This window comes from Rana temporaria, chromosome 5 (assembly GCF_905171775.1).
Source record: "Rana temporaria chromosome 5, aRanTem1.1, whole genome shotgun sequence".
Taxonomy (NCBI): Eukaryota; Metazoa; Chordata; class Amphibia; order Anura; family Ranidae; genus Rana; species Rana temporaria.
Genome location: NC_053493.1, coordinates 157,871,361 through 157,896,952, shown reverse-complemented (window position 1 = coordinate 157,896,952; position 25,592 = coordinate 157,871,361). Strand labels below are relative to the sequence as shown.

Below are 25,592 nucleotides of genomic sequence, written 5' to 3'. Positions count from 1 at the left end.
CTTCTATCATACAGTGTTGTCAATGTAGTATTCTTACAGCTACAGAAAGCTGGATAGGATTATTTCTAGACCGATGAATAGTGTACAGACAGCAAGGAAAAAACAAAAATTGCATTAGTAAATAGTATTTCTTTCTCGTACATCACGGGACACAGAGCGGCATATTCATTACTATGTGGGTTATATGGAGTACCTTCAGGTGATGGACACTGGCAATCTCAAACAGGAAGTGCCCCTCCCTATATAACCCCCTCCCATAGGAGGAGTACCTCAGTTTTTTCGCCAGTGTCTTAGGTGTTGGTCATGGTTTAGCTTACCTCCACATCCTTGGGATTAAGGTGGGCTAACCGGTTCTGTCCAAAGGCCTCAGTGCTAAAGTGGTCAGCAACCGGACCCCAAACCATTGGGGTGTAGCCCATAATGCTTTCTGTTCAGAGAGCTGGACCCTGGGCCCAGAACTTAGAAACCTTTGGGGGCCTAATGTTTCTGTTGCCAGGGTGCTATATGGGCCCAGGACAGTGGCTCCTTCATAGGAACCCAGGGCCTGAAGGTCTAGACGCCACCCACGGAGATGGGGGAAGATTGGACCTCTTGCTGTGCAAAAGTCCTGCGGCATGGAGCAAGGTAAGTATTGGGGGAGCTTGCGGAACTTGGTTCTTAGCAGGTTCCCTACAGGGGGTGCACAGGGGGACAGGCCTGGGTATGCTCTGCATTGGCAAGGAATCACTATGTCTATGACAGAGACAGGATGATTCAATCTTTTTTCCCCAGTAATATGTGACCTCCCTGGTAAGTGTTGTTTAGCTGGGCTGCTGGCGCTAGGTGTGGGATCTCTGTAAGAGGGGAGTCTTTTTCCCATGCTAAAAGGAGGTCTGTGATCTACCTAAAGGGCTTACCTGCCTGGGTGCCTGCGCTGCTCCGTCCTCCTCCATGTGTGATGGCCGACGGGCGCGCGCGTGCCCGAGATATAAACGATTTTCGCGCCGTTTCCGTGGTGGGGGGCGCGTCCCGGTGGGCAGCGAATCACAAATAAAGGAAGAGGAGGTCCTTCCATTAGCTGCCAAGAGCTCAGTGTCATCCTGAGCTAGAGGAGAGGAGGACACAGAGCGGAGCACGCCGAGGACACCCGGTGGCGAAAGGAAGAATTGCAGTTTTTTCTAAGGACTGTCAAACCTACAGATAGGTTTTCTTTTCCTTTTTTCAGCAGATGGCTATTGGCAATACTTAGTGGGAGACAGAGTGGTTTCTTTTCCTCTTCAAAAAAAAAAAAAAAAAAAGAAAAAGAAGAAGGGAAAGAACTGCTGATCTCCCTTCTCAGTTTGGGCGTTAGTCTCTATCGCTCCCAAACCGACAGATCCCCTTAGCTACGTCTGTGGCTGGGTGATAGCAGGTGTACCTCGGTATTGTACCATGCCTTCTGGGTCAGAAGGTACAAAGGGTGGGGATTCCCCCGCAAAATCCGAGGGCTCAGACACGGCTATGCCGCTGCTCTCCCCACAGGACATATCAGGGCACGCCTTGATGGGACCTGGGGGATCTGGTGCTGGGGCTGATCCAGGTCAGTCCAACCCCGGCTTTGTCACTGAGAGAGTTCTTGCTGTTTCTTTAGGTGAACTAGAGAAAAGAATGGCAAAAAGGATAGCTAAAGCTATATCGGGTAGAAAGCGGACTAGGTCTCCGTCACCCGAGCAAGAACCCTCAGACACAGAAATCCTTTCCCTAGGGGAATTGGATAGACTTGACGCTTTGGACCAGGGTGGTTCAGAGATCGAGGATCTGGATACTGAGGGGTCTGGTTCAGCCTCCCAAGGGGAAAGTTTGTGGGTTCAGGCTTTAATGGACATGGTCCATGAGGCATTTAAGTTACCCATACCAGAACCTCAAGTATCGGCGGTTTCAGCTTTAGGCTCTTTAAGAACGCCTCAAAGCAACGCAGTTTTCCCGATCCATCCTCTACTCGAGGAGGTCATGTTTCAGGATTGGATTAAGCCAGATAGTCTTTTTACCACCTAAAAAATTCTCTGTTTTATATCCTATGGAGGAGAAATTCTCCAAAAGATGGGCGCCCCCGGCGGTGGACGCAGCCATCTCCTATGTGAACAAATCTTTAACTTGTCCGGTGGAAAACGTACAGGTGTTTAAGGATCCGGTTGATAAACGCTTGGAAACATTACTGAAAGCCTCCTTTACTTCAGCAGGGGCGATAGTTCAGCCCGCTGTGGCTGCTATTGGAATTACCCAAGCATTATCAGATAAGACTAAGCAAATGCTTAAACTTATCCCTGCCCAGCAGGCAGAGGAATTTTCGGATATACCGAGGGCTATACGCTTTACGGTGGATGCTATCAAGGACTCCATCCAGCAGGCATCACGTTTATCCTTATTTCTAATCCATATGAGAAGGCTCTTATGGTTGAAGAGTTGGGAGGCTGAGCCCCCATGCAAAAAGCTCCTGGTAGGGTTTCCCTTCCATGGAGGACGACTCTTCAGAGAAGATCTGGATAGATATATTCAGACTATATCAAGTGGCAAAAGCACTCTCTTGCCAGTCAAGAAGAAAGCCCGAGGGCCCGCGTTTAAGCGCCAGCCCTCCCCGGGACAGGGGCCCTCTAATACCAGACAGTATCGACGGCCTCCTGCAAGATCAGGCTTTAACAATAAGCCACAAGGCCAAGCCACTGGGGGCAAGAAGCAGTGGTACCGCAAGCCTGCGAAGCCAGCTCCCAAGTCGGCCTTATGAAGGGGCGCCCCCACCCACGATGGTGGGGGGAAGGCTACGTCTCTTTGCAGAAGTTTGGGAGGCCAGCATTCCCGACTGCTGGGTACGGTCTTCTGTGGCCACGGGCTACAAACTAGAATTTTCAGAATTCCCTCCTCCTCATTACCAGGAGTCAAGAGTACCAGGCGACCCGGTGAAGGGAGCCGCATTGATGGCGGCATTGAATCATCTGCTGTGCCAGAAGGTGATAGTAGAAGTACCAGTCCAGGAACAGGGCTTGGGGTTCTACTCCAACCTGTTTATCATCCCAAAGCCCAACGGCGATGTCAGGCCAATTTTGGACTTAAAGGGAGTAAATGCGTACCTAAAGGTCCGCTCATTCCGGATGGAAACTATTCGGTCAGCTGTCGCCGTGCTCCAGAAGGACGACTTCATGGCGTCCATAGACATAAAGGATGCTTACCTTCATGTGCCAATTTTTCAGCCACATCAGGTATTTCTACGCTTCTCGGTGGCTCAGCGTCATTTCCAATTTGTGGCGCTCCCCTTCGGGTTGGCTACGGCCCCCCGGGTATTCACGAAGGTCCTAGCCCCAATCCTAGCCAATCTAAGGACCCAAGGGGTCACGGTCCTAGCTTACCTGGACGACCTCTTGGTCGTAGACCACTCGTTTCCTGGCCTGGAACGAGCAGTCGCCCTCACGGTTCAGTACCTCGAGAGGTTCGGCTGGGTCCTAAATCGAGACAAATCAGCATTTCGGCCCACAAGGCAGCTGGAATATCTCGGCATGAGATTGGATACAGAACAACAGAAGGTGTTCCTACCTCTATTAAAGGTCAAGGCCATCAAAGAGCGAATACAAATAGTTCTGAGCAAGAGAAAGCCAACTGTTCGCCTATGTATGCGGCTACTAGGCAAGATGGTGGCCACCTTCGAGGCGGTACCGTATGCTCAGAGCCACACTCGCATCCTGCAGGCAGCCATCCTGTCAGCATGGAGCAAGAGGCCTCAGGCCTTGGAGATTCCTTTGCCACTCTCACCAAGAGTCCGGCAAAGTCTATCTTGGTGGTTAAACCCTCAGAATCTCCTGAAGGGAAAGACGTTCAGTCCGGTGACCTGGAAGATAGTAACCACAGACGCCAGCCTGATCGGCTGGGGAGCAATTTTGGATGGTTGCACTCGCCAGGGCACTTGGGCAGCGGCAGAGAAGCAGTTGCCCATCAATATCTTGGAGCTCAGAGCTGCCCGACTAGCCCTCAGGGCTTGGACGTCCAAACTGCAGGGGTTCCTGGTGAGAATACAATCGGACAATGCCACGGCGGTGGCATACATAAATCACCAAGGGGGAACCAAGAGTCAAGCCGCTCAGAAAGAAGTGAGCTTGATTTTCTTGTGGGCAGAAGCCCATGTGCCCTGCATATCGGCTATATTCATTCCCTGAGTGGACAACCTACAGGCGGACTTCTTAAGTCGCCAGACTCTATTGCCGGGGGAGTGGTCTCTGCATCCACAGGTCTTTCAGACACTCTGCCAGAAGTGGGGAGTGCCGGACGTGGATATCATGGCATCGAGACTAAACAAGAAGCTAGACAGGTTCATGTCCCGCACAAGGGATCCCAGAGCCTGCGGAACTGATGCGTTAGTTTGCCCTTGGCATCAGTTCAAACTTCTTTATGCATTTCCCCCGCTCCAGTTACTACCCCGCCTGCTGCGCAGGATCAGGGTGGAGCACATACCAGTCATCCTGGTAGCTCCAGCATGGCCCAGAAGGGCATGGTATTCACTAATCCTGAAGATGGTAGTGGGAGACCCTTGGACTCTTCCTCTACGGCCAGACCTGCTATCGCAAGGTCCGATCCTCCACCCTGCCTTACGGCATCTAAATTTGACGGCCTGGAAGCTGAATCCCTGATTCTCAGGGGTAGAGGTCTGTCTCAGAAAGTAATCTCTACCCTAATCAGAGCCAGGAAACCGGTCTCTAGGGTGATTTATTACAGGGTCTGGAAGGCCTATGTAGGCTGGTGTGAGTCCAAGCGATGGCTTTCTCGCAAATTTACCATCGATAGAGTATTAAGTTTTCTCCAGCTAGGAGTGGATAAAGGACTGGCATTAAGCACAATCAAAGGACAGATTTCAGCTTTGTCAGTGTGGTTTCAGCGGCCGCTGGCCACCCACTCGCTAGTTAAGACCTTCCTTCAAGGGGTCTTACGTATTAATCCTCCAGTTAAATCCCCGCTTTGTCCGTGGGATTTAAATCTTGTTCTGTCAAGTTTACAGAAACAACCTTTTGAGCCGTTGGCTGAAATTCCTTTGGTTTTACTAACAAGGAAGTTAGTATTTTTGGTCGCCATAGTTTCCGCCAGAAGAGTATCGGAACTGGCAGCCTTATCCTGTAAGGAACCATATCTTATTTTACATAAGGACAAGGTCGTTCTCCGCCCTCATCCTTCCTTCCTACCGAAGGTTATATCCAGTTTTCATCTAAACCAGGATTTGGTATTACCATCCTTCTTCCCTAAACCTACTTCCAGAAAGGAAGGGTTGCTGCATACCTTGGATATTGTCAGGGCCATGAAGGCCTATCTTAAAGCTACAGAGAAGATCCGGAAAACAGATGTGTTGTTCATTTTACCGGATGGGCCCAAGAAGGGGCAGGCAGCTGCAAAATCCACCATCTCGAGATGGATTAAACAGTTAATCTCTCAGGCCTACGGCTTGAAAGGGTTGCCTCCTCCGTTATCATTAAAGGCTCATTCTACTAGGGCCATGGGCGCCTCCTGGGCAGCACACCACCAGATCTCTATGGCTCAAGTTTGCAAGGCGGCAACCTGGTCTTCTGTCCACACGTTTACAAAATTCTACCAGTTGGACGTAAGAAGGAATACTGATACAGCCTTTGGGCAGGCAGTGCTGCAGGCTGCAGTTTGAGACCCTCGGATTCCGGGGGCTCCCTTTTGAGTTTAAATTTAAAATAATTTTTTCTCAACTAAGTTGGATTTATTATGATTTAAGTATATCTCTAAATTAAATCCCTTTGTCTTGGGAAGATGTTCTCCCTCCCCTCATTGTAAGCATTGCTTTGGGACATCCCACATAGTAATGAATATGCCGCTCTGTGTCCCGTGATGTACGAGAAAGAAAAAGGGATTTTTAATACAGCTTACCTGTAAAATCCTTTTCTTGGAGTAGATCACGGGACACAGAGCTCCCACCCCTCTTATGGGGACCATTTTGGGAGGCATACTGCTTGCTACAAAACTGAGGTACTCCTCCTATGGGAGGGGGTTATATAGGGAGGGGCACTTCCTGTTTGAGATTGCCAGTGTCCATCACCTGAAGGTACTCCATATAACCCACATAGTAATGAATATGCCGCTCTGTGTCCCGTGATGTACTCCAAGAAAAGGATTTTACAGGTAAGCTGTATTAAAAATCCCTTTTTTCCACCCTGCTAGCTATGTAGAATGGACGGTGTGTGCTATTTGTGTGCCTGAACAAATAGTTTTGCTTACTTGCAGTATATATTTTTCCCTGAAACTAGAATATATATTTCTCTTTTGTTCATTGGAGGACACCACTTTTCTTTAGATAATCGCCAACGTTATAGTTTTATCTAATAAAAAAGAAGAAAATCGCTCTGACCCTAAATAATATTAAATTAAAAATGTGGTAGAATTGAACCAGAAGGCTGCAGTAAACAGTGTATACACACATAGAATACAAGAAAAAAAGGAAAAACTGCGCCAACTTAAATCACCTAGCAGATGTACATGACATAAATTAACATATAAATCAATCATGTAAAAAATGTCCCAAAGGTAAATTGACTTGTGGGTGTTAACATCTGAGACAAACAGCACCGCAGTGAACGTTTAAACCATCCGTGAGAACCGCCACCACATGGAAAGCCTCTTACCAGATTTATAAGTAAAAACAGCCTCAAGCAGATATGGTATTCGTCAGTGGCTTAAACACAGAGTCCAGGAGCCCCCAGATCGAATCTTCCAACGAGAGACAGCTACCCCTTTCACCAGAATGGTCCGTGGATCATAGATGAAAAAACGGACCCTAGCATAATACCGTTTAAGAAGTTTTATTTAGTATAAAAGATTGTACTGACAAACAAGTAATTCGTAAAAGCATGTAAAAAATGCCGGCCGGCACTAGAGGAGCCCTTCCTCCTTCACATCGAACGCGGTGACGTCACTGTACGTGCAAGAGTAGAATGCTAGGTCAGTGTATTTGTATTTTGTATTAAAAGTAAATAAATAATGTCTATCCATTTCAGTTCTGAGAACTGGATGAGAATATAATGCAATAATAGAACTGCATGCTGAACACGAGCCTGGTAAGGGGGGGGGGGGGGTTAATTGCATCAAAGACTGCCCGCCATTGTACATCAGTTTCACAGGTCTGTAAGGTGGCCGCTTGTTTTGTACATTTATACATTTACTGAATTGGTGTGGCAGCATCCGCCAATGCTAGTTTTGAAAGCAGTCTGGTCTGTTTGTTTTTTAGTGAACCTAGTGTCTTTCACTTCCCAGGGGTGCTATACCCTGGTTGGTTATCTAAAGCAGAGCTGTGTTATTCAGTGAATACAGAGAAAGGGATGTTATGCTTGGTGTAAAAAAAAAAAAAAAAAATTATCTGTAGGCTATTAACCATTGTTATATCCATTTTAGGAGGTGGTTTTAAAAATGTCCATGTCTGTTACAGATATGCAAAATATGTAGGATGAAGTAGTGGACGTAGGAGACTTAAAACCATTGTCCCAAAAGTTTCTTCTACTTTCAGCTAAGTTGCATTTTTAACCTGCAACTGCTTTTTTTTTTTTTCTCTCTCAGTTGCCTGTTGGTATGTTCGCTTGCTACTGTAAACTTATTAATTCTGTAAAACATCTTTGTAAATGGCTGTGCAATATTTTTATCTATTGCAGGATGGGAATATTACTGGACTACCACTCTTACTAGACAACTACATTCCTCCCCTGGAAGGGTTACCAATGTTCATTTTGCGCCTAGCTACAGAGGTAAGAAAAATATATATCGATCTATTCAGCAAGTTCCAGGCAACCTCTGTTTTTTTCCCAGAGAGTGAATCATTTATTGGGCCCCAGCAACAAAATGGCAAGTCCAAGAGTATATACAAAATACAATGTTCAGAAGCCCTATAAGTCCCAACGAGAATACTAGGTTCTTTTGTTCATGACTTTGGCAAGTAGTATATATTAGGGTTGTCCAGATACCAGTATCGGGACCGATACCGAGTATTTGCGGGAGTACTCGTACTCGCGCAAATACCCCCGATACCTAAATAGAATACTTCCCCCCCCTTTCCCCCCCCGCCGCTGCCGCCGCATCGCGCCGCCGCATCGAGGGACATGGCTAGAGGGACATTGCTGCATATGTGAGGGACATTGCTGCATATGTGAGGGACATTGCTGCATATGTGAGGGACATGGCTGCATATGTGAGGGACATGGCTGCATATGTGAGGGACATGGCTAGAGGGACATTGCTGCATATGTGAGGGACATGGCTAGAGGGACATTGCTGCATATGTGAGGGACATGGCTGCATATGTGAGGGACATGGCTGCATATGTGAGGGACATGGCTGCATATGTGAGGGACATGGCTAGAGGGACATGGCTGCATATGTGGGGGACATGGCTGCATATGGGGGGGGACATGGCTGCATTTGGGGACACATTTAAAAAAAGTATCGGTATTCGGTATCGGCGACTACTTGAAAAAAAGTATCGGTACTTGTACTCGGTCCTAAAAAAGTGGTATCGGGACAACCCTAGTATATATATATATATATATTAGGGCTGATCAAATTTTCTTGTTCGACTAATCGTTTTTTTTTTTTTTTTTAATCGATTAATCGACTCATTTCGATTAATTATAACGCACATACATTTTTCAGATCACCACCATATATAGTCCTCACTGTAATATCCACAGACATCTCCCCTACTGTAATATCCACAGACATCTCCCCCACTGTAATATCCACAGACATCTCCCCCACTGTAATATCCACAGACATCTCCCCCACTGTAATATCCACAGACATCTCCCCCACTGTAATATCCACAGACATCTCCCCCACTGTAATATCCACAGACATCTCCCCCACTGTAATATGGTCCACATCTCCCCCACTGTAATATGGTCCACATCTCCCCCACTGTAATATGGTCCACATCTCCCCCACTGTATAGGAATATTAGTGCTTGCTTAGTCTTACCAGAGAAGCAGGCCGAACACGAGCAGTTGAGGCCGGGTGATGATGTCAGCGCGCCGTTCTAGGCTCAGCTAGGCCGCCGCCGGGTGGACCAAGATGGCTGCCGCTCCAGGAGCTAGGCCGAAGCCGCAGCCTTTCCCATGGCCGAGGCAGCAGCGGAGCTTAGGGGATCACGTGGTGTGCCGATCCGCATATGGTGACTGGTTAGGATAAAGGATCATTTACGATCCGTTGCGCCACTAGTACTGATCAAAAAAATTAACGATTAATCGAAGAATTCATCTTTAATTTCCACAGCCCTAATATATATCAATCCACACAGCCAGCATATATGTTTAATCTATAATAGTATGCAATTATATGTCCTACATGTATGTGCATGGGTCCGTATACTCTATACCCTAGGCCATTCCTTTCAACATTTTATCAGTTAAATTTTTCCCTTTACTAATGTAGAGGAAGCTGATTGATTAGACAAACACTTTTGATCTTGTTATTGGACAATACTCCAGGTTTCCTTGCCTAATGGTCTGTACACACGATCCAAAAATCATACACAAAAATAGCGCTTTTAAATGATCGTACAATAATCTGATTGTTAGTACACAGCTTTCGATAGCCGATCACGACAGTTCATCCGATATTATCCAATCGGACAAGCACAAATTTTTTTCTCGTACGATGCCAGATCGTATGATTTTCGTTTTAATCAGTACAGTTGTCGTCCAAAAGTACAATACAATTAAACTAAAGCACATTACATCACTTCTGAATTTTTATTCTGTCGTACGAGAGTTTTCGTAACTTTAGAAACTTATTCCATTTCTAATTGCGTCTAGCAATCGGATGATCTGTTGTCTGATTTTCATATTTTGTGTACAGGGCATAAGTTTCCTTGCCTTAAGCCTGGTACACACTATTCGTTTTTTATTTTTATTTTGTTCAACCCAACAGGAAAAACCTGTCAGCTATGCGTAGTTAGTATAGTGATCTTCCTCGCTGATTTGTGTTCTGACAGGGGGAAGGCCTTCCTGCCAGAACACTCCGATCCGCACTCTCCGCCATTGGGAGTCGGTCGGCTGCTGGTTTTCTAGTATTCCCGTCTGACAGAAGCCAGCTTCTGTCGGACATACACACACGTTTTTTGTTTTTGTTTTTTTTAATCCAGGCCGATGTCATCCAACATTCAGCCCATGTGTACCCGGCAAAATACTCTTTCTCCAATAAATGATAATAACAATTAAGGCCAGCTTTAGTTTTTACAACCGTTGTTGCCTATAACAGCAAACAATTACCCATAAACATAAGGCTTTGGTGGGTTGCCCCTACAGTCTGCATTTATCATTTGCATCCAAATAATGCATTACATTAAAGAGATAGACAATGTCTCTATAAAGCCACCCCCCCCCCCCTTACCTACTAATACTCCGGTCTCCAGTGAGTCCCCCGGGTGTTCCTTCCTTCCTTTAAAACCTGCACCATATATCTGGTGCTTCTTGAGTCAGATGACAGAAATTACATCACCCCTTGCTCTGGGCTCCAATGGCCGGGTATTTTGGTGCTGGCTGAGATGGCAGAAGGATCAGTGGGTTCAGGGTGAAGCTTTACACAGATGTGATGCATTGTTTTGATTATTTGTTTATTGGATTTAAATCTGCTTAGATTTTAAGTGGTTATCTGTAAAAGTAAAACATGGCCTATCCCTTCTACAATGTGCTCTTCTTAGTCTTTGCTCCAAGGTTGTTTTTTTGTGGTGGGCAACCTCATCGACCAAGTTTTAATTGTAATGCATTTGTGGAGCAGTAGTGCCTGCATGCAGTATTTTGGATACCTGATTTAAAAATTTCAGAAAATGTATTACAAATGGATCTGGTGTGCTTGTCCGACAGCTACAGTGCCTTGAAAAGGCATTCGTACCCCTTGAAATTTTCCACATTTTGACATGTTACAACCAAGAATGTAAATTTATTTTATTGGGATTGTATGTGATAGACCAGGGGTTGACAAATTTGCTTGGAATCTAGGAGCCAGCCAAAAAAGTTAGGAGCCAGAAAACGCGCCCCGTCCCGACGAGCTTGCGCGCAGAAGCGAACACATACGTAAGCAGCGCCCGCATATGTAAACGGTGTTAAAACCACACATGTGAGGTATCACCGCTATTGGTAGAGCAAGAGCAATAATTCTAGCCCTAGACCTCCTCTGTAACTCAAAACATGCAACCTGTAGATTTTTTTTAAATGTCGCCTATGAAGATTTGTCGGCATTCCACAAGCGGACACAATTTTGAAGCGTGACATGTTGGGTATGAATTTACTCGGCGTAACATTATCTTTCATAATATTACAAAAAATGGGGATAACTTTACGGTTGTCTTATTTTTTAATTTAAAAAAGTGTAATTTTTTCCCAAAAAAGTGCGCTTGTAAGACCGCTGCGCAAATACGGCATGACAGAAAGTATTGCAATGATCGCCATTTTATTCTCCAGGGTGTTAGGATAAAAAATATATATAATGTTTGGGGGTTCTAATTAGAGGGAAGAAGATGGCAGTGAAAATAGTGAAAAATTACATTAGAATTGCTGTTTAACTTGTAATACCAACGGCCACCACCAGATGGCGCCAGCTTACACATCTGGTGGTAATAACTTGTAATACCAACGGCTCACCACCAGATGGCACCAGCTCACAAAAAAAATTTTTTTTTTTGAACCCCTTCCAAGCCAAGTCGCCAGGACCCTATTTCTAGTCGCCATGACGACCTGGCGCCCGGGATTTGTCGAGCCCTGTGATAGACCAACACAAAGTGGCACATAATTGTGAAGTGGAAGGAAAATGATAAATGATTTTCCACGTTTTTTTACAAATAAATATCTGAAAAGTGTGATGTGCATTTGTATTTAGCTCCCTTTATACCCCTAACTTCAATCTAGTAGAACCAATTGCCTTCAGAGGTCACCTAATTGGTAAATAGAGTCCACCTGTGCATAATTTAATCTCAGTATAATTACAGCTGTACTGTGAAGCCCTTAGATGTTTGTTAGAGAACCTTAGTGAACAAACCGCATCATGAAGGTCAGAGAACACCAGACAGGTCAGGGATAAAGTTGTAGAGAAGTTTAAAGTAGGGTTAGGTTATAAAACAATATCCCAAGCTTTGAGCATCTCACAGAGCACTGTTCAATACATCATCCGAGAATAGAAAGAGTATGGCACAACTGCAAACCTACCAACACATTGCAGTCCACCTAAACTGACAGGCCGGGCCAGAAGAGCATTAATCACAGAAGCAGCCAAGAGGCCCATGGCAACTCTGGGGGAGCTTCAGAGATCCACAGCTCAGGTGGGAGAATCAATCCACAGAACAACTATTAGTCGTGCACTCTACAAATCTGATCTTTTTGGAAGAGTGGCAAGAAGTAAACCATTGTTTAAAGAAAGCCGCAAGAAGTCCCATTTGCAGTTTGCAAGAAGCCCTGTGGGGGACACGGCAAACATGTGGAAGAAGGTGCTTTGGTCAGATGAGACCAAAATGTAACTTTTTGGCCTAAAAGCAAAATGCTGTGTGGTGGAAAACTAACACTGCACATCACCCTGAACACACCATCCCCCACCGTGAAACATGGTGGTGGCAGCATCATGGACACCGGGGACAAGGAAGCTGGTCAGAGTTGATAGGAAGATAGATGGAGCCAAATACAGGGCAATCTTAGAAGAAAACCTGTTATTCCGCGTACACACGATCGGAATTTCGACCATGTGTATGCCCCATCAGAGAAATTCCATCGGAGTTTAAATATAGAACATGTTCATATGGCAAAAGCCCGATCATGTGTACGCAGCATTAGAATCTGCAAAAGACTTCAGACTGGGACGGAGGTTCACTCACCTTCCAGCAGGACAATGACCTGAAACATACAGCCAGAGATACAATGGAATGGTTTAGATCAGTGGTTCTCAACCTGTCTAGTGCCGTTACCCCTTGATAAAATTTCCCAAGTTGTGGGGACCCCTAACAGTAATATTATTTTCCTATTGTGGGTTGTTGGCACCCAAGGTAAGACAAGTAATTTGTGCCCCTAACCCACGGACATTTAGCTCTCCCTGAGTCGCTTCCACTCGTACAATATTAAAACCCCTTATAGTACATTTTAGGATGTACCACCCTTTCTCTTTGTTCTCCTTTATTTCCCTTTTATCTCTCTCTATCCGAATTTCTTGTTTGTTATCCCCATCCCTCTATAGACGTCTTTCTTGTTCTTTCTCTTATTCTTTTTCTCCTTTTTCTTCCTCCCCCTCTTGTCCTCTCCCTTCCATGTATTCTCTATTTTTATTCCTTCTCTTACTCCCTGGTGAGGAGTATGGGATCAGTGGCAGTGCTGGTGGGGAGTTGGGATCAGTGGCAGTGCTGGCTGGGAGTTGGGATCAGTGGTAGTGCTGGCAGGGAGTTGGGATCAGTGACAGTGCGGAGGAGGAGTTGGCATCAGCCAACTTAGGTGCTCTTGATCAAGATCATCTGCTGATCTGAGAACTGTAGTGGGGACTTTTAAAGGCAACTCTAATCACAGGTAGTGTTACTCACTGTGTCTCCGACTTTGTGGTTTCTCGTAGCAGTGACACCTATGCTGAAATCAGCAGATAGGGTCTCCTCCAGCCCCTCCCACTTCACATTCTTTACCGCAGGCTTCAGGAACAGCCCAGGTTTTGGGGACCCCTGGCAAATCCTCATTTGACCCCCAAGGGGGTCCCGACCCCCAGGTTGAGAACCACTGGTTTAGATCAAAGCATATTCATGTGTTAGAATGGCCCAGTCAAAGTCTAGACCTAAATTCAAATGAGAATCTGTGACAAGACTTGAAAATTGCTGTTCAGACGCTCTCTATCCAATCTGACAGAGCTTGAGCTATTTTGCAAAGAAGAATGGGCAAAAATGTCACTCTCTAGATTAGGGTTGTCCCCGATACCGATACTAGTATCGGGACCGATACCGAGCATTTGCCCGAGTACTTGTACTCGGGCAAATGCTCCGATGCTTCACCCGATACCAGGACAGTCAGGGTGATCAGAGCGGTGGGGGAGTAACAAGCACTGATCACCGCTGACTGTCCTCTTATCCTCCTCCAGCCCCCCTCCATTCTGCTGCTGTACTCCGTGTCCCCCTCCATACTGCCATCTCCCTCCGTGCTGCCATCTCTTTTTCCGTGCTGCTGCCGTGTGCCCCCATCCGTGCTGCTGCCGTGTGCCCCCATCCGTGCTGCTGCCGTGTGCCCCCATCCGTGCTGCTGCCGTGTGCCCCCATCTGTGCTGCTGCCGTGTGCCCCCCTATCCTTGCTGCAGTCTCTTTTTCCGTGCTGCCGCTGTGTGCCCCCTCCGTTCTCCTCCTGCACCCCCTTGATCTGTCAGAATGGAGAGCGGCGGTAGGAGCCGGTAAATCCGGCTCCTACCTTTTCCGAATGTACAGAGTCAGTGATGACTCTGTACATTCACATAACTGAAACATCGTAAACTGTGTTTACAATGTTTCAGTTTATGAATGAAGAGAAGCCGATGTCATTCATTTTCAGTGCAGCTGAGGCTGCAGAGAAAGGGACGGCGGAATCTGTGTCCCTAGTCCGTTTCTCTGTCTCAGAGGGGAGATATCAGACCCCTGATATCTCACCAAAGCCCCCCCAACAGGGCTGATAAAAAAAATAAAGGAGAAGATTTGATTCTTTCAAGTCAGGACAGACAGGAAGCCTACAAAAACACATGGCAGTTGTGGAATATCTACATATATTCAGATGAAGGACAGAGTCTCAGAGACCAGGCCTAGAACAAAAGACCTGACTGACACCCTTGTTTAAACATAGACGGGTATGCCAAACTGAGCTTAATACAGATGAGGCCGCCGGACGCGTAGATCCATGCTCGCGGGTCCCCCCCCCCCTCTACTCTTCTCCCCCCCCTCTACTCTTCTCCCCCCCCCTCTCCCTGGACTACCCGAGGGGGAACCTCCCCACGGGGTGTCTACCCCTCCTAGCTCCCCAGGTTATTTCTTGGGAGCTGCTGCTGTTCGCTATCTTTCCTTTCTTCACTCTTGCTACTTCTTAGAAACTAGGAAAATGTGGGCGGGCCCGCGGATCCTTGATTGCACGACTTTGATGAAAATGTATGTATAACTGGAATTTTCTACACTTGCATGTTTAGAGTTCACATTATGTTTTGCACTACTATTGTGATCCGTGCGGAAACGCTCATTGTGATGTATAAATAAAGAATTTTGAAAAAAAATAAAAATAAAGGAATTGCAATAAATAATAAAAAAAAGAATTGTAAAAAAAACAAAAAAAAAAACACACTGACACTGTCCATTCCCCCCACCCCCCTTAAAAAAGAAAGCATTGTAAAAAAAAAATAAACAAATTGTAAAAAAAAAAAAATACTGACACATGTAAAAAAAAGTATCGGTATCGGCGAGTACTTGATAAAAAGTATCAGTACTTGTACTCGGTCCTAAAAAAGTGGTATCGGGACAACCCTACTCTAGATGTGCAAAGCTGGTAGAATCATCCCCAAAAAGACTTGCAGCTGTATTGGCTGTATTTGCAGCGAAAGGTGGTTCTACAAAGTATTGACTCAGGGGGGCTGAATACAAATGCACACCACACTTTTCACATATTTATTTGTAAAACAAATTGAAAACCATTTATCATCTTCCTTTCACTTCACAATTATGTGTTGATCTATCACATAAAGTCCCAATAAAATATATTTCCATTTACTGCGAGTGGGCAGCACAGCCAGGCACCACAATGTACTCTTACTTCTTGGTGTACTTCCTGGTTTGACAACGCACATGCGTATGACCCGTGCTGTGATTGGACCCAGCACGAGTTTGTCAGCAGATTTAAGACAACGATTTTGTCTGAAACCTGCTGATAGGCTGTGGCCAATCACAGCACAGACTTCTGTGTTGACAAACAGAACTCTGCACAGACGGTAAACTGATTTCAGGGAGAAAAGGTAGACAGATCTGTTAGTAAAAGCAGAACACATTACACTTGTTAGGCACACCCTTAACCCGTGGATTGCCCTTGATGTTGCCATTAGTACAGTATTCTCTCTGATCACTGTAATTGTGTCACTAGCGAGGTTAGTGTCAGTTAGCCTCCCTCCCAGCCAGTGCCATTTAGCTCTAGATTGCCCGCCACGCTATCACAGCCACACTATAAGTTGCTGATCACTGCCATTAAAAGTATAGTGTCTGTACAGATCAATATCTTGATCATGATCAGAAGTATATTATTGTGAGAATACATTTGGGCCTAAATTTTTGTAGAGATTTGATTTTGGATATGTTTGATAACAAAGTAGAAAATATATTTTTCTTTCAAAATTGTAGGTATTTGTTTTATATTATAAAAAGAAAACCCAGTGGGGATGAAATATCACCAGAAGAAAGCTCTACAGGCAATACTCTAAAAATTTGAATATCGTGCAAAAGTACCTTTATTTCACTAATGCAACTTAAAAGGTGAAACTAATATATGAGATCGACTCATTACATGCAAAGCAAGATAGTTCAAGCCGTGATTTGTCATAATTGTGACGATTATGGCTTACAGTTCATGAAAACCCCAAATCCACAATCTCAGAAAATTAGAATATTGTGAAAAGGTGCAATATTCTAGGCTCAAAGTGTCCCACTCTAATCAGCAAATTAAGCCATAACACCTACAAAGGGTTCCTGAGCTTTTGAATGGTCTCTCAGTCTGGTTCAGTAGGAATCACAATCATGGGAAAGACTGCTGACATGACAGTTTTGCAGAAAGCCTCAAAAGGTAATTGCAAAAGAAGTTGGATGTTCCCAAAGTGCTGTATCAAAGCACATTAATATAAAGTTATGTGGAAGAAAAAGGTGCACAAGCAGCCAGGATGAACGCAGCCTGGAGAGGATTGTCAGGAAAAGCCCATTAAAAGTGTTGGGGACTTTCACAAGGAGTGGACTGAGGCTGGAGTCAGTGCATCAAGAGCCACCACACACAGACGGATCCTGGACATGGGCTTCTAATGTCGTATTCCTCTTGTCAAGCCACTCCTGAACAACAAACAACGTCGGAAGCGTCTTACCTGGGCTAAAGAAAAACAGACCTGGTCTGTTGCTCAGCGGTCCAAAGTCTTCTTTTTTCATGAGAGCAAATTTTGCATCTCATTTGGAATCCAATGACCCAGAGTATGGAGGAAGAATGGAGAGGCACACACTGCAAGATGCTTGAAGTCCAGTGTGAAGTTTCCACAGTCTGTTGATTTGGGGAGTCATCTGCTGGTTTTGGTCTACTGTGATTCATTAAGTCCAGGGTCACCACAGCTGTCTACCAGGAGATTTTGGAGCACTTCATGCTTCCTTCCGCAGACGAGCTCTATGGGGATGTTGACTTCATTTTCCAGCAGGACTTGGCACCTGTCCACACTGCCGATAGCACCAAAACCTGGTCAATGACCGTGGGATTACTGTGCTTGATTGGCCAGCAAACCCGCCTGACCTGAACCCCATAGAGAATCTATGGGGCATTGCCATGAGACATGAGACCTAAAAATGCAGAAGAGCTGAAGGCCGCTATTGAAGCATCCTGGTCTTCCATAACACCTCAGCAGTGCCACAGGCTGATGGCTTCCATGCCACGCCGCATTGAGGCAGTAATTGCTGCAAATGGGGCCCAAACCAAGTACTGAGTACATATGCATGCTTATATTATTTCAGAGGTCTGATATTGTTCTATGTACAATCCTTGTTTTATTGATTGCATGTAATATTCAAATTTTCTGAGATTGTGGATTTGGGGTTTTCATGAGCTGTAAGCCATAATCATCACAACTATGACAAATCACGGCTTGAACTATCTTGCTTTGCATGCAATGAGTCTATCTGGTATATTAGTTTCACCTTTTAAGTTGCATTTGTGAAAATAAATGAATTTTTGCACGATATTCTAATTTTTCGAGTATCGCCTCTATTTGTGTGAAAAAAATGATATATATTTCATTTGTGTACAGTTGCTTGACCGAGCAATTGCCAGTTAAAGCAACATAGTGCTAGATCGCAAACAATTACCCTGGTCATGAAGGGGGTAAAACCTTCTGGAGGCCAAGTGGTAAACTTTAAATGGCCATTCTGCACCACCAAACTGAAAGGTGGTAGCCACATATTACTAGAGGCTTGTTAGGAATGCAGAGCACACTCTTACCAGTAGACCGTGTGATTATATGGAGGTCATACTTGTGAAATGCATAAAACTATCATAATTGTTAATATACAAATCATATACAGATGAAAAAAGCGTGTACTGTACATTTTTTCTTCCTTTGCAGATAAACTGGGATGATGAAAAGGAATGCTTTGAAAGTTTTAGTAAGGAATGCTCAATGTTTTTCTCTCTCAGGAAGCAATATGTATTAGAGGAGTCTTCTAGTCCTGAGGTATGTATTTTTTTTTCTGGTCCTACACAATGCTGTGTTTTTATTTTATTTAAATAAGATGATTAGAATCATTGATGGTCCTAAGCTATGCATTAACCACTTCCCATTCAGGACAATTCTGGCACTTTGCTCCTACATATAAAAATCATCATTCCTTTTTTTTTTTTTTTTTTTTTTAATTACTCAAAACTCCCAAGCATTATATATGTTTTTTAGCAGAGTCCCTTGGATATAAAATGTCGGTCGTTGCAACTTTTTATGTCACACAGTATTTGCGCAGCATTTTTTCGAATGCCTTTTTTTTGGGGGGGGGTTTCATGAATCAAAAAAACTTTGTTAGCCCAATTTTTTGTATAATGTGAAAGATGATGTTACACTGAGTAACATGTCGAGCTTTAAAGTTGCGCACTTGTGGAATGGCGCCATGATTGACATTTGCTCCAGTCTAGTGTAAATCGGGGTGTGTCCCTTCCCTGCAAACGGCTATCAGAGCCCCCCTCGCTGAGTTCTGTAGAATGTAACTTCAGCTCTCCACCCCCTGCTTTCTGAGAGGTTAGACATGCTGTATAAATTCTGCTCTTTAAATGGATGTAGAAAAGACTACAGATAGACAGGTACAATTTATTTATGTAGGACGATTTGTTTAATCTCTTGCTTATCACCTGAGGCCAGTCACTTCACTGAGTATATAAGTGTCCATTCACACTTGTGCAACTTAAAAATTGTGCGATTTCCATTGCGACTTGATGCGACTTTGGATTAGTGCAACTTTTTTTTCGACTTTGGCTTTGACCAATGTGCTGTACAAAGTCGCTAGACGTGCAGAACGGAAAATGTTTTGGTTTCTTTATTTTCTAACTAATTCCAAATTTTCAGAACAATTTGCGTTCTGTGTAAAGAATAGCTGGTTGTTAAGGAGCGGGTCAAGAAGCCAACCTTAACAACCAATGACTCATCAGCTGTCAGCAGGTTTCCCAACTGTAAACAAAATAATGCTTGCAATAAAAAATTAATAGGAAAACAGCGTGTGGGTCCTCCCTCCCCTCCCCCCAGAATCCATACAAGATCCTTATCTGAGCATGCAGGAGGGGGAGGAAGGAGGAAGCAAGCCCCCCCACTGCAGAACCATACCAGGCCATTTGCCCTCAACGTGGGTGGGGGGGGGCAAAAGTGCTTTGGGGCTGGGCACCTTCTCAACAAAAAAAATGGGTCGTCTATGGATTTTTTAATTGGGGTTCCCCTTAACCTCTTGACCACTGGGCACTTAAACCCCCTTCCTAACCAGACCAATTTTCAGCTTTCGGTGCTCTCACAATTTGAATGACAATAACTCAGTCATACAACATTGTGCCCATCTGAAATTTTTGTCCTTTTTTTTCCACAAATAGAGCTTTCTTTTGGTGGTATTTGATCACCTCTGGGTTTTTTATTTTTTGCGCTATAAAAAAAGGTATTGCAGAGTATTGGGGGTATTGCAGAGTATGGGGGGTATTGCAGAGTATTGCACAGGGAGGGATGGATGGCTGGATCTGTGACTGCATTCGTCACAGATCCAGCCCACAGCAGCTGCTGCTGCTGACACCCGCTCCCCCCCTCTCCTCTCACACTGTACCAATCGGTACAGAGAGGAGAGGGAGGAACCGGCGACATGACGCCGGTTTGTTTACAAGTGATCGCTCTGTCATTTGACGGAGCGATCACGTGGTAAACGGCCGCTATCAGCGGCAATTTACCGCGATCTGTCATGCGCCGGGTCTTCTAGACCCGGCGCTCACAGATGATTCCGGGAGTGCGCCCCAGGGGGCGCGCGAGTGAAGGATTCTGGGAGGACGTCCCAGGGACGTCCTCCCAGAATAACTCCACCGCGCTGTAGACGTCTTTTGTCTATGGCGCGATGGGGAAGTGGTTAAAATCTATACGACACCCAGGCCCCAATGCTATTTTTTCATTGCCGCCATTCTTTTGACAAGTTGCAGCTTTTGAAGGTTTACATTGAAGTCTATGGTCCTCAAGTCACATGAAAGTCAGACCAAAGTAGTGCAGGAACTACTTTAAAGTTGCACAGATAACATGTCTGCTTTTCAACCGCATGGAGTGGTTAGAGATGGGGATCAGGACATCAAACTTCGCATTTCAGTAATGGGCATGTTTAATCTGCATATATGCATCTGAGATTTAATCCTGCTTTATGACTTGGTAAAGAAAAATGTAGGGTGTAACTGCAGTTGTACTTCAATCATACAGCAAATAAAATCTCCTAATTTGTAAGTTTATTGTTGGCAGGATAAGGATTTGGCACAAGACGCACCTTCCTGGAGATGGACAACTGAACATGTCTTGTACAAAGCCTTCAGGACACACCTGCAGCCTCCAAAACCATTTGCAGAAGATGGATGTATTTTGCAGCTCGCTAACCTTCCAGACTTGTATAAAGTGTTTGAAAGATGTTAATGCACTGAGCTATGCAGCAAGTGATGAAATACTGGGCTGTACATTTCTTTTATTTGTATATTTTCTTTTTTCATTGTATAGTTTGTATATATCTAATAACTAATACTGACAAGATAAAATAAAGTGAAACTATGTCTTCCAAAAATTTGGATATTTCACTTCAATGTAATACATTGACAGCTTCTTGAAAAATATTTCAAAATGGTTACATAATTGCCCTCCTCAAAAGTAAAACCATTACGAATGATCATCGATCATGAATGTCGCACTCTGATCCTTAGAAAATAAGCCAAAGTATAAGTTCATGGTACCAGGTGGCATAGTTATGCATCAGACCACTAATTCAACTTACACTTTGATTATGGTGAGCAGCTCCCCTCCTTTTGTAAGGATCCAGGTGTGATGTACTTGGAGCGGCTAGTGACCACTGGGAGCCTGCACCCGGTGTCGGAGGAACAGAGGGGTAATATGCCTGTAACAGAAACGAGGCAGCTTCTAATTCATTGATCATTTATGGATATGTCTTCCAGGTTTCAAATATCAGTTAATCCAAGTTTAGGGCATTCTAAAAGTAGGAGAGAGAGATTGTGAGGCAGAAATTACTGGTAGGCAAAAGTCAGAAATCTGAGTAAAAGAATAAGAGAGAGTTGGGAGATATAGAGGGTTCTAGAAAGGAGTATTAAGGTAGGTGGGGGGCTTAGGGTCAAGTTGGGTCCTTGCCTCCTTATTTTTGGGAATAATGATTGCTTTGTCAAAGTTCCAACGGCATGCAATCAAAATCGGATGGGACAAAATGATCTATCCAGGGCCTCCAAATCTGTTTAAGCTAAAAGCTGTATTAAACCTAAAAGCAAACCTTTATTATATTGCAGCTTACCAATTCTTCAATGTGGTGGTTGCATTCGATTTATTTTTTTAGGCTTACATTCATCTATTTTCACCTGGTGAACTGGCCAGTAAGTCTGTTGTAGAAGAACAAGCTCTCTTCAAAATCAGTTTCAGTTACCATTTACCACTGAAGAGGGGGGGGGGGGGGCTTACAGGTGAAACTCGAAAAATGTGAATATCGTGCAAAAGTTAATTTATTTCACTAATGCAACTTAAAAGGTGAAACTAATATATGAGAGAGACTCATTAAATGCAAAGCAAGATAGTTCAATCCGTGATTTGTCATACTTGTGATGATTTTGGCTTACAGATCATGAAAACCCCAACTTCACAATCTCAGAAAATTAGAATATTACATGCAATCAAAAAAACAAGGATTGTACATAGAACAATATCGGACCTCTGAAATAATATAAGCATGCATATGTACTCAGTACTTGGTTTGGGCCCTTTTTGCAGCAATTACTGCCTCAATGCAGCGTGGCATGGAAGCCATCAGCCTGTGGCACTGCTGAGGTGTTATGGAAGACCAGGATTCTTTAATAGCGGCTGTGACGGTATCGGTATGATATCCCCGTCAACGTTCCCTTCTTCCCATAACGAAAATCACCCCAATATTCCACGAGGAGGGATATCCCTGGAATCGCCCAGAAAGCCACACATGAGACCAGCTTACTGCTTGAACAACACAGAGTTTTAATCGTAAGAAACCAGAGCTTATATGTGGTTACAACTGTTACAATGACAAATCTCCGCCCCCCCTCACACAGTGGGGGGTCTTCAATACAGCTCCTTTGAAATAAAGATATTTCTTTGAACTAGTCAGTATCTAGCCGGTTCGGCACCGCATATAGAGAGATAATTATCACAAGGAAGCAATCAGCATAATTAACATGAGCCACTTATCTAATCACAGTAACCAGTAAACACAGGGCTAGAACAATTAACATTTGAAACAGGGCTAGCTGCAGAAGAGTAAATACAATTAACAGCCTTAAACAAGCAGGGAGGATTAAACTGAAGCATATAGGTAAAAAGTCCATCACAATGGCCCCCCTTCTTCTCCCTGCTCCGGAAAAGCCGGTTGGACCTTTCCTGGTCCAGTAGGGTTGACGGGTTCAGAGCTTTTAGTCCGAGGTTAACTCCGTTTGGCATGACTGACCTCCCTTGGCAACTGCTTCAGACTCAGGTATGCCACCGGGTCGTCAGATCACACGCCGGTCAGTCCCCAAGTCTTTGTGCGATCTGCAGAGTCACCAGAAGTCAGTGTGAAGACGGCGAATGGGTCTGTGCGCCGCCATCTAGGTGTCCCGCTATGGGAGGGGCAGGTTATGGCTCTGAAGTGACAGTCACAGGAGATTCATAAAAAAAAAGAAAAAGTTATATTTGTTGAAATGCTGTAGCACTGGTGCTCAGAGTCCGGGGGGGGGGGGGGACTCAGAGCCCCATAAGGTCAGCCACCCCCTGCTCCCTCCGCAGCCGCCGGTTCTCCTCTTTGAGCTTCTCCAGCTCCATCTCCAGTTCATGGAGCCTGGGGGGGTCAGCCCGCTGTGACCTCAGGTGGTTGTTCTCCTCCTCCATGCGGCTTATGCACTCCTCCAGCTCTATGTACTCACGGATCAGATCCTGCTTGCTCATGTCCTGCAGGCTCTCCACGTGGTCCTTCATCATCAGGAACTGGGTGGTGGTGTAAGGGGCCACCGGTGGGCCCTTGGCGAACATCTCGGCCCGCATCTGGGGCGCCCGCTGCGATTCCATCTCCTCCAGTCGCTTCTTCTCCTCCCAGGTCCGCTGGTTATATGACTTCCAGGACCTCTTCTTCTTGGAGGGTAGCTGGCGGTGCCTCTTTCTGCCCAGCTCCCTCCAAGGCCCCTCCGGCTCATGGCTGTCGCCCATGACCAGCTGACAATGGTGTTCCCTGTTGTCCGTAATAACAGATTGTACCATGAGGGCTTCGTAAGGGGTGCCCAATGGTTCTTCCTGACCCAGCTCCTGGGGATCCCAAGCCGAGTCTACACAATGGGCTGCTGCTGGTGGGCGGTACCCAGGTTGAGACCAATTTGACCTGGTGTTGTCATTCATGGGGCAATTCTGCTTGAAGTGACCCAACTGTTTGCACCGGAAGCAGCGTTGTTCGTTGTCCTCCTGGCGTGGGTAGCGAGGGCTAGATGTCATCGGTCTGTTAGGCGGTTGGTATCTAGCGGCTGGTGGGTGTGAGGGCGCCGTTGGTTGTGGAGGTTGTACCCGTGGTGTGACCTGGTTTGTCTTGCGAGTATCCGCATATTCATCCGCCAACTTCGCGGCCTCTGGTAGAGTCATGGGCCTGCGATCTCTCACCCAATCTTTGACATCCGTCTGGATGTGATTGTAAAATTGCTCCAGGAGCATTAGTTGCAAAATGTCCTCTGCGGTGGTGGCCTGGCTGCTGTTAACCCAGTTAGAGGCCGACAGGGACAGCTGGCATGCCCATTCTGCGTAAGAGTCTTTCGTGGTTTTGCGTGAGTCCCTGAACTTCTGTCGGTGGGACTCTGGGGTTACTGCATAACGAGCCAGGAGCGCTTCTTTAACCCTGGCGTAGCTATGGATATCCTGATCTGGCACGGTCCGGAAAGCATCAGAAGCTTTGCCTGACAGTTTGCCTGACAATATTGCAACCCACTCTCCTCTAGCTATTCGGTGCAGGTTACATTGTCGCTCAAAATCCGCCAGGTAGTTATCAATCTCACAGTCCTTTTCATCAAAAGCTTTAAAAGCGCTAAACGGAATCTTCCTTGCGTCTGCTGTGCTGTACTCACTGTTCGGAGAAGGTGCGGCTGCTTGTTGGACTGCTGCCAGTTTTAACTGTAGTTCTGCGTCCCTTATTTGTTTATCCTTCTGTAGTTCTGTGTCTCTTATTTGTTTATCCTTCTGTAGTTCTGCGTCTCTTATTTCTTTAGCCTCCTTCGCTAACAGGTCCATCACTCTCAGCACCACATCTGCCGTTGGGTTCGGGCCGAACCACGCTAGCTTCTCTCTCATTAGCTTGTTGGCTGGCGATTCCTCCTCCTGAATCACTGGTGTCTCCATCTCTTGTACTGCTGGCGTTGCTGCAATCCCGTCCTCCTGGTCTATCTCCATTGATTCTGCTATGATGACCCGCTTGGTTTTGTTGCTAGCAATCCTTCCACGAACTTCCAGTAGTTCTTCCAGTGTCTGCTTGGAATCCGGGTGTGAAGGGGAATAGAAGGGAAAAATCCCACCGCTGCCAACCAATTTGTGACGGTATCGGTATGATATCCCCGTCAACGTTCCCTTCTTCCCATAACGAAAATCACCCCAATATTCCACGAGGAGGGATATCCCTGGAATCGCCCAGAAAGCCACACATGAGACCAGCTTACTGCTTGAACAACACAGAGTTTTAATCGTAAGAAACCAGAGCTTATATGTGGTTACAACTGTTACAATGACAAATCTCCGCCCCCCCTCACACAGTGGGGGGTCTTCAATACAGCTCCTTTGAAATAAAGATATTTCTTTGAACTAGTCAGTATCTAGCCGGTTCGGCACCGCATATAGAGAGATAATTATCACAAGGAAGCAATCAGCATAATTAACATGAGCCACTTATCTAATCACAGTAACCAGTAAACACAGGGCTAGAACAATTAACATTTGAAACAGGGCTAGCTGCAGAAGAGTAAATACAATTAACAGCCTTAAACAAGCAGGGAGGATTAAACTGAAGCATATAGGTAAAAAGTCCATCACAGCGGCCTTCAGCTCTTCTGCACTGTTCAGTCTGATGTCTTTCATCTTTCTCTTGGCAATGCCCCATAGATTCTCTTTGG

The 25,592-nt window shown here is 45.3% G+C and overlaps 1 protein-coding gene across 1 annotated transcript in view; it reads left to right on the top strand.

Annotated features, from left to right (window-relative positions):
* Positions 1-21,019, top strand: part of MLH1 (mutL homolog 1) — an 88,990-nt gene extending 67,971 nt beyond the window's left edge. The window contains exons 17-19 of the mRNA XM_040353296.1: positions 7,656-7,748; positions 18,316-18,423; positions 20,707-21,019. Coding sequence (XP_040209230.1) covers positions 7,656-7,748; positions 18,316-18,423; positions 20,707-20,874 — 369 coding nt within the window. The 3' untranslated portion in view covers positions 20,875-21,019. The remainder of the gene's footprint in view (positions 1-7,655; positions 7,749-18,315; positions 18,424-20,706) is intronic.
* Positions 21,020-25,592: the final 4,573 nt, after the last annotated feature.